This window comes from Culicoides brevitarsis, chromosome 1 (assembly GCF_036172545.1).
Source record: "Culicoides brevitarsis isolate CSIRO-B50_1 chromosome 1, AGI_CSIRO_Cbre_v1, whole genome shotgun sequence".
Taxonomy (NCBI): Eukaryota; Metazoa; Arthropoda; class Insecta; order Diptera; family Ceratopogonidae; genus Culicoides; species Culicoides brevitarsis.
In genome coordinates, this window is record NC_087085.1 from 14,478,174 (window position 1) to 14,490,959 (window position 12,786).

Below are 12,786 nucleotides of genomic sequence, written 5' to 3' on the forward strand. Positions count from 1 at the left end.
CGAGCAACACTAAAATTGGAATGGTAAAAATTATTTACCATCAAGAAGCTAATTAAATACAGAGGAGAGAAAAAAACTTGAAAGACTTGTGCGAATAACATAAATTTTTATTTAATTTCGAACCTGAGAAAATAATAAAAAAAAAAATATTGAAAAATGGACGATATGAAGAAATATTCAGTACCTAGCTTGTACAAAACGTAAGTGAGGCTTAAGTTTTTTGTTTTTTTCCGTCATTTTGTGTCCGTCAACAACATCGTCCTACATTAATCATAAAATTTCGTAAACAACTTTTTTTGTTTTCGCGATGTGAGTTAGCACCCTTGATCGAAGGCCACGAAGATTTATGAATTTAATGAATGGTTTTTCCTCGAATTCAATAAAAAATAAAAAAAAACAAACGAAAAAAATCTTACTTAATCTTGCTTAGAGGAGAGAGAGACGTATATGCTGTGACATATAGAAAACTAGTTTTTTTTTGTTTGTCTCTGTTTTTTTTTTCTCGTTTGCATCACACCAGATTATGTTTTAAATAATTCTTTTACGTCTCGTTTGTTTACGTCTTGAAATTCTTTTCTTTTTCAAGCACATTGATCTCTTACCTGTTTTCTCCTGTTGTAGATGCATCCGGAATATCGCCAGCAACGTGACCTTCTTCAAACACGACAAACAGTATTTAAAAGTGCTCCCTGCTCACATGAAGAACGCCGTAATCCGTTTAGTGACGAAAATCTACGGCGGCTTCCAGGACGACGAAATTCTTCGACTAATGCTCAACTCGGAGCTCGACGACTTGGATTTAACAATTTGTAAAGTGACAGATCGACTTTTGGAAGACTTGCGATATTGCAAAAACTTGAGAAATTTGGTCCTGCCGCCGCTTAATAACACAGACTGCACAAAAGAGACACTTTGTGACCTCATCCCGTGCTTGACACGTCTCGAAAGTTTGCATATCAAGGATTCGCTGATAGTGGATGATCATGTTGTCGCCCTAATTGCCAGGCATTGCAAGCATTTGGACTTGCTAAATTTGGAAAAGTGCATGGCGATCACGGATGACGCGATGTTGCATTTGCGCGAAATGAAATTAACAAAACTTAGTTTGGCTCATACAAATATCTCGGATACCGGGATCATTCACATCGAAAACAGTGAGCTGGAAAATCACTTGGAAGACTTTAACGTCAAGTACTGCAATATTAGTTGTGCGGGCCTGAATCACTTGCGATGGGACAAAATTAAGTACATCGGATTCGAAGTTGTCGATATTAATAGTAAGGAAACGCGATCGGAAGCCCAAAAAGGCACCGGTCTTTGTTGGTTTCATAGAGATATTGTGTTAGCTTGAGCTTTTTTTTAGTTGATTTGCGTGATGATGACGATTGCTGATGTTTTTAATCTTCTTCCTTGTACAGATCGTCTCTCGCATTAAATGCGATACTTAATAGCAACAACAACAACAGCAGTCGTCATTATCATTTTTACCTCAAAACATTTTTTTTATATCTGTATTTTTTTATTTCAACATTCATTTTGCATTTCATTACCTATAATATTAAATTTTAATATTTTTTCAATTAAGCAACTGTAGCACTTAAGTAGACTGACTTGCATAGCTAGCTAGAGTTGACGTTTGTACGCACAATTTAAAAAATTACTTAGAGAGAATACTAATGAATGAATTTGTGTTTGTTTGTAGTTGTTATTGTTTATAATTTTTAAACTAAGGCTGATTGAAATTTATTTTTTACTTTTTGTTTCCTACCCAGAAAGTCAAAAATTCGAAATAAAAAAATTTTAAGGGAAAAATTTTTGGATGAACTCGAAAAAAAATAAGATATTTGAAGAAAAATATAAAAATTATGAATTTTAATTCATAAAATTACTTAAAAAATTTGACATAATTATTAAAAAGTTTAAAACTTTAAAAAAAAAAAATTTAAAAAAAATTAATAATTTAATTTTAATTTTTTAATTTTTTTTAAAATTATTTTCGATTTTTATTAATTTTTTCTAATTATTAATTATTTTTTTAAATATTAAAATTTTCATATCTAAAATTATTTAATTTTTTTTTGTTTATAAAAAATATTTTTTAGTTAAAATTAGTTTTTAAAATAATTAAAAAATTGTTAAATTTTTTTTTTTATCTATTTTTTAATATTTTAAATTTTTTTCCACTATTTTGATCGAATTTTGATGAAAAAGAATTTTAAACAAAAAGTTAAAAATAAATTTCAAACAGCCTAATATTGCTTGCTTGCCTGATGATATTTGTTTGGTTGACCAGCTTATGACAATTCCATATTTTTTGCTAAAATGCTAAAAATTTATCACAACAGCATCGCAGCTCACCAACTAACGCAAACAACGGTCATGCATATACACATGCGATTCAAGTTATTTTTATTATAGATTGTTTATTTTTGTTGTCAAGGCCGTTATTGTTATTAAACACTCACACACTGCATTCCCGTTATCATAAGCTGCTACCGTTGCAGGCACGCAATATTAATTTCTTTTTTTTTATTTTTTGACCATCTGTCCTGTCTTGTCCTGTTCTATCTCTTGCATGTTTGCTTTTTACGTTAAATTTTGAACTTTCTACCCAAAATTTAAAAAAACTCGCATTTTTACTTTTCAGATTTTCATAAAATTGAAATTTCGAATCATTGTCCGAAAATGATGCAGTGGACAATACCATTCAATTAACGCGTTATCACGAAAAAAAAAGTCAATTAAAATGTACCTTTAACTTTAAAATTAATTCAGAATTAGACAAAATGTAGAGAATTAAAATAGCAGTACAACAGACGTACTCAGAACTATTGATTTAGAATTAATTAGATGTTAGTAAGATGTCGAACTACTTAGAGTGCTACAGAAATATTATATTTTTACAATATATTTTTATACATACACAGAAGACCTTATGGAATTATTTTTAGCAATAATAAATAAATAAAATAACAATAAAAAATCAAAAATTTATAAAAAAAATATTTTTTTAATTTATTTTGTGTAAATTTATCAAATGAAGGCGATATGGAAGTATTTTTTATCAAAAAATAATTTTTTATTTATTTTTTTATAAAAGAAAAAAATATTAAAGATAATTTGACATTTTACAAAAAAAAATTTTTTTTTTTGGGTAAAAGTTGTTAAAAAAGCATTTTTCTTCCCAGAAGTGATTTAAATGGTCACGAGATTTTTTGCATTCGTAGCGAATTTGACATAGATTCAATAAAGAAATGTTGCAAATACGAGAAAAAAATTTTTTGAAAGTTTTCTATGTAAAAGTTGTTAAGAGTGAAAGGCATTTTTCTGTCCCAGAAGTGATTTAAATGATTTTATCTACACTTTTATTATTTCAAAGAAATATTTCAAACGTCAATTGTAAAATTTTCCATTACAAGCCAAGATAAAAGGTTCCCAGAATTAATTAACGAGAAAAAAAATCAGAAGTTCTTAAGAATTTAACAACTAATTATATACATTTTCAGCATTTTTTAGTCTTTAAAAATAAAAATTCAAAGAAAATTAATAAGAAAAAAATTTTTTTAAGGAAAAAATAACAAAAAAAATGTCTTTTAGATTAAAAAGTCATAAAAATAGAAGCAAACTTAAGAGACAAATTCAAAAAAATCATAAATTTAGCATTTTTATAAAATATTTTGAATGAACCTAAAAATTTTTAATTAAATGTTGATATTTTTAATGACATTGTAGCGAAATTACTATTCAAACAACTCCAAATAATTAATTACAACATTACTCCATAGCTTATTTACGCGATTTTTCATGGTTCGCGAAATTTCTAGTAATCTCTTCGTGTTATTCGCGCGTTCGTACACAGGTTTCAACGCACAATAACATGAAGTTAATATATGGGTAAGTAACACAATAGTACAATATAACCCGTTCGACTCATAAAAACTTCATTCATAATTTTTTTTTTAATTCTAGAATTGTAGATACAAAAAATGAGAATTTTTTATCGAATTCAGAATATTTATTACTAAAAAAATTTCCTATCCAAATAACGATCTATTAAGGACTTACGTGAGCAATTTTTTGTCGCGCTCATTCTTAATTTAGAATCAATCAAGTTCTGAAATTAAATTAAAATTCGCACACTCGCAACTGGTACCTTTGAAGGACAGTCGGTGACCCATCTAAGCGAATTTATTTACATAATACTACCTTTGACGACGTCAAGCAGGTAATTCGAGAGCGAAACTTTGAAGCCTAAGCTCATTTCATTTTTTTTTTCGTCAAAACCACTTTTAGACACATATCGCTTGTTAGCCATGTAACAGAAAACTACAATCATCATAAATAATAAATGAATGCGAAGCCGGTGTTCGCTTGTAAAGCAACTGAGAGGCAAATCCTTGAGAAAATTAGATTACGAAGCGATTGAAGCTAACAAAAACACAAAGTTTACCGGTATTCTCAGGAAAATTTTTATCACGAAAAAAACAATAGAAAAGGCATTTAATTGGCAGTTCTCAGCGAAAAATGTCTAAAAAGTCGTCGTGTGTGACTGTGCACCGGTTTAATTGCTCCACACATAAAAAGCAAAACAAAAACAAGTTTCCTAATAGGTGCGCGAGTTCTCAGCCAGCAGTACACGTGAGTTCGTAAGTCACGTATATTTGTATCTGACAACAACAATAAAATTGTTTACTGTTGTTGTTTCCGGTAAATTGGTGATTTTGCATGAAATTCCTTGTAAATAGATTAAAATTCAAGAATTTTCCTTGTTTGAATTTTTTTTTGTTATTTTTTCTTTAAATCTTCCGTTAATCCTTCAAGAATTGTAACAAAATAAATTATGTTCGAAAAAATAAATGACTCAGTTTCATGTAAATAAAATTTATTTAAATCAAGATCAATAAAAAACGACGTCATTTTACTGCAATCGTGACTTTTTATTGCAATTTCGACGCCTGCACCTTAACGACGCAAACATTCATTGTTTGGCTGCAGAATTAATGAGATTTATCGCGAATAAAGGAACAAAGTAGTTAATAAATTTAAAAAGCAAATGAGGAAAAAGATGATGAAATTATTCTAATGCTTTGCTTCATTGGGCATTTGCATGTGAGTGCGTTTGTGTAGGAAATGTTTTTATTTTTTTTAAATTTCAAATAAATAAAATAACTCGTTTTGTTTTAGTAATTTTTGACGCCATTCATGAGAACTTTTTTTTTAAAAAATCACGTAGATGATTTTTGATGAGAAGAAGCAAACAGGTAAAAATAAAAGAGTTGAAGGTGAGGGAAGGACAGTTAAGGGGAACTACCAAATTTTTTTTCGAAAGTTTCTAAAATTTTATTACTCTATAGGAGGTAAAAGATTTTTGTTGACTAACGGATTAAAATTGAATTAAAAAATTTTTATAGAAATTACCTGCAAGTTTAACTATTTTTTTCTAATAAGACTATTAAGACAGGTAACATGAAAATTAATTTAATTTTAAAATAATTTATTTTATTACAATTAAAAATTTTATAAAAAAAAAAAAAACTTACAAAAAAAAATTTCTCAAAAATCTAATTTTTAGAGCATTTTAAAATTTATTTTTAATTTTAAAAGTTTAAATATTTTTAATTTTTGCAGAAAAAAATTAAACTATTATTTTTAGACAAAATAATTTTAAGATTTTAAAAATGTAAAATTAATTTTTAAATTTTATGAAATTAAATAAATCAAATTTTTAATTAAATAAAATTAATTATTAAATTAATTAAAATTAAATAAAGTTTATTTTTTTTTAATTATGAACCTATTATTTATTTAAATTTAATCTAAAATTCAAATTGAATTAAATTTAAAAATTTATTTATTTTATTACTGAATTTAAAAATAATTTTTATTTAAAAAGAATAAATTTTATAATTATTTTAACGTGAATAAAATTTAATATTTAATTTATTTTCAAGATTTTGTATTTTTTAAAATTAAATAAATGAAATATTTCTTTTTTGCTACTTTTCAAAGTTTGATTCTTTACCCTGTTGTCATTTCATTTTGAATTTGTAAATAAACCGGCATGTATATTTATTTTTTAGTCCCGCGTAATTTTTAAAGTTTTAAGTTTAAGAAGAAATAAAAGTACAAATGATGGTTGAAGACGTCCCAATGAACGGATCTTCCGAGCCTACCGTCGAAATTTCCGCACAAAATGAAGTAAATTTGGAAAATTTTCACATCACAACCCCACAAGAAGAAATGGATGTCGAATCGCTGCAACCTTACCCAAGTTTGTCGATATCTGAAACCACTGATATCTTTGAAGTCGCCCGTTGGCATTCGTGCCAACCAGAAAACTACCTCAGAGGCTGCATTTTCTCGCCAGATGGAACGTGCTTATTAACTGCTGTCAACATGGATGGCATCCAAGTCTTCGAGTTGCCTCTGGATCTCTACGACGAAAAAAATGTGAAAGAATCTCGCGTTGTTTCGCGACTAAAACCCGCCGTACACGTCAAAGAAGGTCCAAAATCCACGGTTTACGATATGAAATGGTATCCGTTGATGAATAGTCATGTACCGGAGACTTGTAGCTTTCTTATTTCACGTCAACATGAACCAATAAAGTCAATTGATGCATTTGACGGGAAAATTCGTTGCAGTTATCGTGGATATGATGCCGTGGATGAAGTTGAAGCAGCGCTGAGTCTTTGTTACAGCCCCGATGGGACCCAAATCTATGCTGGTTACAAGAAAACAATCAAAATTTTTGATACAAATCGCCCGGGACGCGATTATGAAACACTCGAAAGTCGAATCCCGTCATCTGCGCTCGCTGTAAATGAAGATAATTCACTCCTGGCTACCGGATCATGGAACACAAGTGTCTCGGTGTTCGATATTCGCAGCAAAGATGTTGCTCCAAGACTCGTTTTGCAAGAAACCCATCGCGGAGGTATCACTCATTTGAAATTTTTGAGCGAAACGACGCTCATTTCGGGTGCTCGTAAGGATTCCAAGCTCGTAGTTTGGGATTTGCGCAATCCAAACACCCCATTTTTCGTTTTTAATCGAAATATTGATACAAATCAGAGAATTTACTTCGATGTCACGCCAGAAGGGAAATGGTTATTAAGCGGAAGTACCGATGGATGCTTGAAAATTTGGAATATGTTTGAAATTTATGCAGATAACAAAGCGCCAATTAAGGAATTTGCTTATAAATTACACGACGACTGCTTAAACGGGATCTCAGTTCATCCCTTTTTGCCAATTGTAGCGACAAGCAGTGGTCAACACATGCCAACGCTCCCAGAATTAGACTCCGATGCGGAATGTTCCGTCGAAAATTTCGTCACAATGTGGTGGCTCAAATAAAAATTCCTTTTTTTTACGTTCTTTAAATCAAAATTTTATTAAAACTCTCGAAAAAAATGCAGAAATCTCATTTTAGTATGGTCGTCTATCGCGTCGTCCCGATGGAGGCATTCGATTCGGTGGCGTAATACTGATGTCCAAAAAGTCCCCGATGGAAAATTTGGCTTGTGCTAATGTCTTGTTGTCGTCGCTGCCTTTTTGACCGGAACAGGTGACGCCAATTTCGCGCATTCGATAACCAGGTCGTTGCGGATCCGGATAAACAATGGCGAAATCGAAGTAGGTGCCTTTTTTACGAGTATCTGGGTTCACGTCGCGCACGAGAGTTGTAAGTTCGCGTAGACTGGCATCCATCCAGGTGTAAATTTGGAGCTAAAAAACAAATTTCTTGTAAATTTTTGAGGAAAATCAAGAGAAAAAACAATTTTTACCTCATTTGATGGAACATTTCCGTGTGCAAACTCTGAAACGGAGTTGTGTCGCCCGCCGGCTCCGCAAAAAACTCGCAAAAGCAACGGGCAAGTCTTTTCTCTGTCGATTACTTTGACATTTTGGGGTGCTTGCTTCTCAACCATTGATTCCATATTGCCTTCGGAGTCTTTTAAATCTCTTTCAAATGATTAAAAATAAGTTTTAATTGATGAAATTTGTGAATTTCGGGAGAAATCGAACCACAAACAAATCGATTTTGACAGAAATCACTTTAATTCGTCTCAAAATGAGATTTGTTCAAAAGGCAAATGAACTTACTTCAACAAAATTGTCTATTGAACGAGCCCTGAGTAAATAATAACAACAAAAATTGATAAGAGGGATCAAAAAATAGAATTTTCATAGATAAGCCAATAGATTTTTTGTTTAATTTTTGGTTGATTTGAAACTTTTGTGCCTTTAAATTCTAAAAAAATGTTCAATCCAGAAGATCACGGACTTGAGGCGGACTTTCGTCTCACTAAATTTTCAACTTTACGAGGGTAAGTTTTAAAAATCCTTCAAAAAACTCAAAAAATTTAATTTTTTTATTAAATTTTTAGGTGAGGTTGCAAAGTGCCTCAAAACGTTCTCGATAAATATCTGAATGTTTTGGGGCAGGATGATGCTCTCGTAGCCGCTCATCAACCAAAACCCTCAACTGACTCGAAAAAAATCGGCATTGGAATGGATTCGGCAGTCATTCCCTTATCACGTCACCAAAATTTATTTCTCGTTCAAACTGTCGACTTTTTCTACCCATTAATTGACGATCCCTACATGATGGGAAAAATCGCCTTTGCCAATGTCGTTTCCGACGTATATGCCACCGGCGTGTCTTCCATCGATAAAATCAAAATGATCATCTCCGCTCCCACGGAATTCACGGAGAAACAACGAGATGTCGTCATTCCGTTGCTAATTAAGGGATTTCACGATTCCGCAGCTTCGATAAAAGCCACAATTGACATTGATTGGATGGCTGTGAACCCGTGGTGCATGATTGGAGGCATCGCAACCAGCATTTGTCACGAATCTGAGATAATTTTTCCCACAGAAGCGGAAGACGGGGATGTTTTGGTACTTACAAAGCCTTTGGGAACGCAATTGGCGACAAATTCTTACATCTGGCACAAAGAAAAAAGCTCGGAATGGCAAAAATTAGAAGAAAATGGAGTTACAGTGCAAGAAATTACCGAAATGTATGAAGCAGCTATCCGTTCAATGGCTTTTTTGAATAAAACAGCAGCAGATTTGATGCACAAGTATAACGGGCATGCCGCTACCGACGTAACAGGCTTCGGGCTTTTAGGACATGCGAATAATTTGGCACTTTTTCAATCCAAAGACGTTTCTTTTGAGATTCACACGTTGCCAATTATCTCAGGTGTGATGAAAATCGCTCAAATTCTGGGACGAGACACAAAATTACGTGCTGGAAAGGCAGTTGAGACATCTGGAGGGTTATTAATCGCAATGCCAGAGAGCGATGCAGCTAAATTTGCCGAAGAATTTGAACAATTAACGGATTTTAAGGCATTTGTCGTTGGAAAAGTCATCAAAGGTGATAAAAAAGCAATTATGAGTGAGAAAATTACAATTATTGATGTCTAAATTTAAGATTTTAAAAGCATTTGAGGATTTTTAATGAAAAATTTTTGAAGCGTATGACTCGGGTGTCATAAAAAACGCGAGTTTGGGACACTTGACGATGTTTTCTTCTAAAAATTGTTCATTAAAGGTCTTAAAATCAACTTTTCATGCAAAATATAATGAAAAATATTTTTTAAATAATTTATTTATCTCTCTAACATGTTAAATAAATACGTTGTATAAATAAGTAAGTATAAAAAACAGCTGAGGTCACATTCGGGTCCGAAAAAAATGTTACCTATAGTACAATAAATTAGGAAATTCACGAAAAAAATTCAATTTTGTGTGACCAAATGTCATAAGAACGATCCGTGTCTGCGTTATGAGTCAATAACTACCATATCTTCGCGACATTTGGGAATGTACAAGCTCGCACACGCATGTTCCCAAATGTTCTTCGGATAATTATCCATTACGCTCCACGTATTTTTGTCAATATCGAAGACTTCAATGCGACTTGCCGTATGTCGAAAGATGTCATCGGAGCAAAAACCGCCAATTATGTAGATTTTATTATTCAAATGAACAATTCCAGCGTGAAATTTGGGCGTTGGGATTCGTGTCAGTGTCGACCATGAATTTGTGGCGTAATTGAAGACATCAATCGTTCCGGCGAGAATTCTTGTCGTATTTATTTCGTACCATCCGCCACAAATGTACAATTTTGCTCCGATATTCAGGATTACGTGATCCGCTCTTCCCGTCAACATCGGCGGTAATTGAGTCCAATAGTTGCATGTCGTGTTATACTTCCAAAAAGTACTCAAAACGCCTCCAAATTGATCGAGTCCGCCCGAAATGTACAAATATCGATCGACAGCGCAGCTGGCATGTTGCGAACGGTACTCCGGAAGAGCTGTGATGAACTCCCATTTGTCGGTTTCTGGATTGTAAACTTCGCCACTCGAATAATTCGTTTCTCCGCCGTCGTACATGTCGTCATCGTGACTCTCGCTAACACCGCCGATCGCGTAAATGCGACTTCCAACGACATTCAAGGAAAATCGACAGCGATCCTGGTTCATGGGCGAAATTGTTTGCCATTTATTCGTGATCGGGCAGTAACGGAAGCCAAACGGATGGATATATTCTTCCAAGGAGATGTCATAACAGCCTCCGACGACGTAAAGTTGATTGTTCAGGACGACACAACCAAAGTTCGACTGCTTTATATGAGGAATTGACGTCAAATAACGCCATACTTGCTCCGAAGGCGTCTTGGCATTCGGAAAACAATAAGTAATCTCATTCGTAATGCCACTCAAATCGAATCCCCCGATTTTTATGAGGGCAATTTCCATGCCTCTCGAGTTCACTAAAGAGGCACTATTGAGCAAAGATTGGGTTGTACGGAATTTTTTCCGCTCCGTACGTGCGTGAGTTATGACAATTTTGTACAAATCGTGCTTCGGCGTGAGTTGATTGTGCGACAGAGCTTGTTTCACGGCAGTTAAAGGCATTTCATTGAACCGGATCTGCTTGAGGAGATTATTCAGTTGTTCATTTTCCTCCGTGACGGGCAAATTCGTTTGAATTATCCACTGCAAGACGACTTGTGACAACACTTGCGACTCTGAACAATCAACGGGGTAGTCACAACTCAGGATGTAACTCAGTTGAGCAAATGTCAGTCGAATAAATTCATTTATTTGCGAAACTTCGAATAAATGCCCGCAAATGAAGCGATAAACGCGTTCCTTGAGACTATTCAGGGAGTACGTTTCGGAAATGGTGAGGATGTCAATGCAGTTGTCGATATCCAGTTGATCTTGCAAGTAATTGAGACAGGCTTCGACCACGGAATCGAGTTGTGTGTAGGAAGCAGCTGCCAAAACATTTTGGATGTTCGCTAAATTCAACTGTAACTTTGAGGTGTAGATGTATTCGAGGAGCAATTCGATGCCTTGGGATGAGACACTGAGCGAAACTTCATTCTGGTTGGCTTCTTTCATGCAATCGATGAACATGGCGCGAAAATAATCCGAACAAGCAGCTAAAACTGCTTTGTGAGCCTGAAAAAAAAATTAAAATATTATTTTTTTAAAGGAAATTTTGGGAAAATTTTTACAAATTTCATAAAATTTTGAGAAAAAAATTAATTTTAAGACAAAAAGTTTGGAAATATCTTAAATTTTTGTTCAAAAACCATCAAAAAACTTAATTTTTTTAAGAAAAAATTCTAAACTTTGAAAATTTTATTTTAAAAAAATTCAAATTTGACAAGATTTTTTACTTTTCAATAGTAAAATGGTCAAATTTTCGAATTTTTTCTTCGCAAAATAATTTTTTTTGATGATTTTTGAAAATTTTTTGGAGAAAAATTTAAAAACTTGTGAAGATTTTCCAATATTTTTCTCAAAATTATCTGAAATTTGAGTCCTGCGTGTTTTTTAGACACAAAAAAATTTTTTTTACCTTAAAACTCTTATCCTCAACTTTCAATGTGATATCGAAGAGACATCCTTTGAGCCTCAGATCGTTCAAACCCTTCAAAATCGTGTTTGTGTGATTAAAAGACTCGAAATTCACGCCATGAAGATGTGTGTCAACTGCACTCGCCATGATTCCGAACAACAATTAAGAAAACTGTAAAAAGACAACAATTACAGTAACAACTCTAGTTTAAAAAAAAAGCAACTTACCTGGTTCATAAAACAGTATCTATCAACGACGATGTAAGTTTATTCATAAAAAACGATTTTTTTAACTACTTTGTTGTACTTGTACTGGACTCAATATTGCTTAACTTTTCTCTTTTACATATTCTGCTTCAATTTGACTTCAATGTGTTGCTTGCACAATTTGTACGAACAATGAATTAGAGTAGCGATAGAGAGAGACGAGGTAGAAAGAAGAAGTGAATGGCAAATAATTATATTTTGTGTACTGCTCTATTAACGACACACGACGAAGTTGCTTTGTGCATTTTTTAGTCTTCAAATAATAAAAAAAAAACTAAATTATGCCCAAAAAATGATCCGTGGGAATTTTCGCACCGTTTTCCGTGATTAACTTTCGGGTGCAATACCGTGTAATTTTTTACAAATAATAAATAAATGGCAAGATTTGGCTACTGTGAAGGAAACACTGGAAAGTATGTCACACGATTTTACGACGTCCTATTCCGATTTGAACTTGGTTTTTATCATTTTCAGCAAGAATTGATGCAAATTTCGTCGTTTAACACGAAAATTCGCGTTAATTTCCACGAGAAATGGCTCGAAATTTAATTATTTTTGCACTTGCGAAATTCTTTTGTTTATATTGACTGACTTTTCCTCCGAATGAAACTCCTGTGTGATG

General features: G+C 32.8%; 5 protein-coding genes across 6 annotated transcripts; 3 read left to right on the forward strand and 2 right to left on the reverse strand.

The window, feature by feature from the left end:
* The first annotated feature begins 57 nt into the window (after positions 1–57).
* Positions 58–2,956, forward strand: LOC134827972 (protein AMN1 homolog). Of its 2 annotated transcripts, XM_063840888.1 has the most exons (3): positions 58–200; positions 622–1,277; positions 2,648–2,956. In XM_063840888.1, exons 1-3 carry the CDS (start codon positions 157–159, stop codon positions 2,713–2,715), a joined length of 768 nt encoding a protein of 255 aa, XP_063696958.1. In that variant the 5' UTR covers positions 58–156; the 3' UTR covers positions 2,716–2,956. The 2 variants fall into 2 exon arrangements, with proteins under 2 accessions (XP_063696958.1, XP_063696957.1); XM_063840887.1 differs by lacking the exon at positions 2,648–2,956 and having other exon boundaries at positions 622–1,809.
* A 3,094-nt stretch (positions 2,957–6,050) lies between these two features.
* Positions 6,051–7,484, forward strand: LOC134838285 (telomerase Cajal body protein 1 homolog). The gene has a single exon (XM_063853784.1). It carries the CDS (start codon positions 6,130–6,132, stop codon positions 7,357–7,359), a length of 1,230 nt encoding a protein of 409 aa, XP_063709854.1. The 5' UTR covers positions 6,051–6,129; the 3' UTR covers positions 7,360–7,484.
* LOC134838287 (histone deacetylase complex subunit SAP18) lies at positions 7,432–8,056 on the reverse strand. The gene is made up of 2 exons (XM_063853785.1): positions 7,791–8,056; positions 7,432–7,731 (listed from the first exon to the last, which is right to left on the reverse strand). Exons 1-2 carry the CDS (start codon positions 7,941–7,943, stop codon positions 7,432–7,434), a joined length of 453 nt encoding a protein of 150 aa, XP_063709855.1. The 5' UTR covers positions 7,944–8,056.
* An 86-nt stretch (positions 8,057–8,142) lies between these two features.
* On the forward strand, positions 8,143–9,624 carry LOC134837137 (selenide, water dikinase 2-like). Its single transcript, XM_063852475.1, has 2 exons — positions 8,143–8,333; positions 8,394–9,624. The coding sequence occupies exons 1-2, from the start codon at positions 8,266–8,268 to the stop codon at positions 9,442–9,444; spliced, it is 1,119 nt and encodes a 372-aa protein (XP_063708545.1). The 5' UTR covers positions 8,143–8,265; the 3' UTR covers positions 9,445–9,624.
* A 1-nt stretch (position 9,625) lies between these two features.
* LOC134837135 (kelch-like protein 12) lies at positions 9,626–12,752 on the reverse strand. The gene is made up of 3 exons (XM_063852473.1): positions 12,126–12,752; positions 11,899–12,069; positions 9,626–11,495 (listed from the first exon to the last, which is right to left on the reverse strand). Exons 2-3 carry the CDS (start codon positions 12,043–12,045, stop codon positions 9,804–9,806), a joined length of 1,839 nt encoding a protein of 612 aa, XP_063708543.1. The 5' UTR covers positions 12,046–12,069; positions 12,126–12,752; the 3' UTR covers positions 9,626–9,803.
* Between the last annotated feature and the right edge of the window lie 34 nt (positions 12,753–12,786).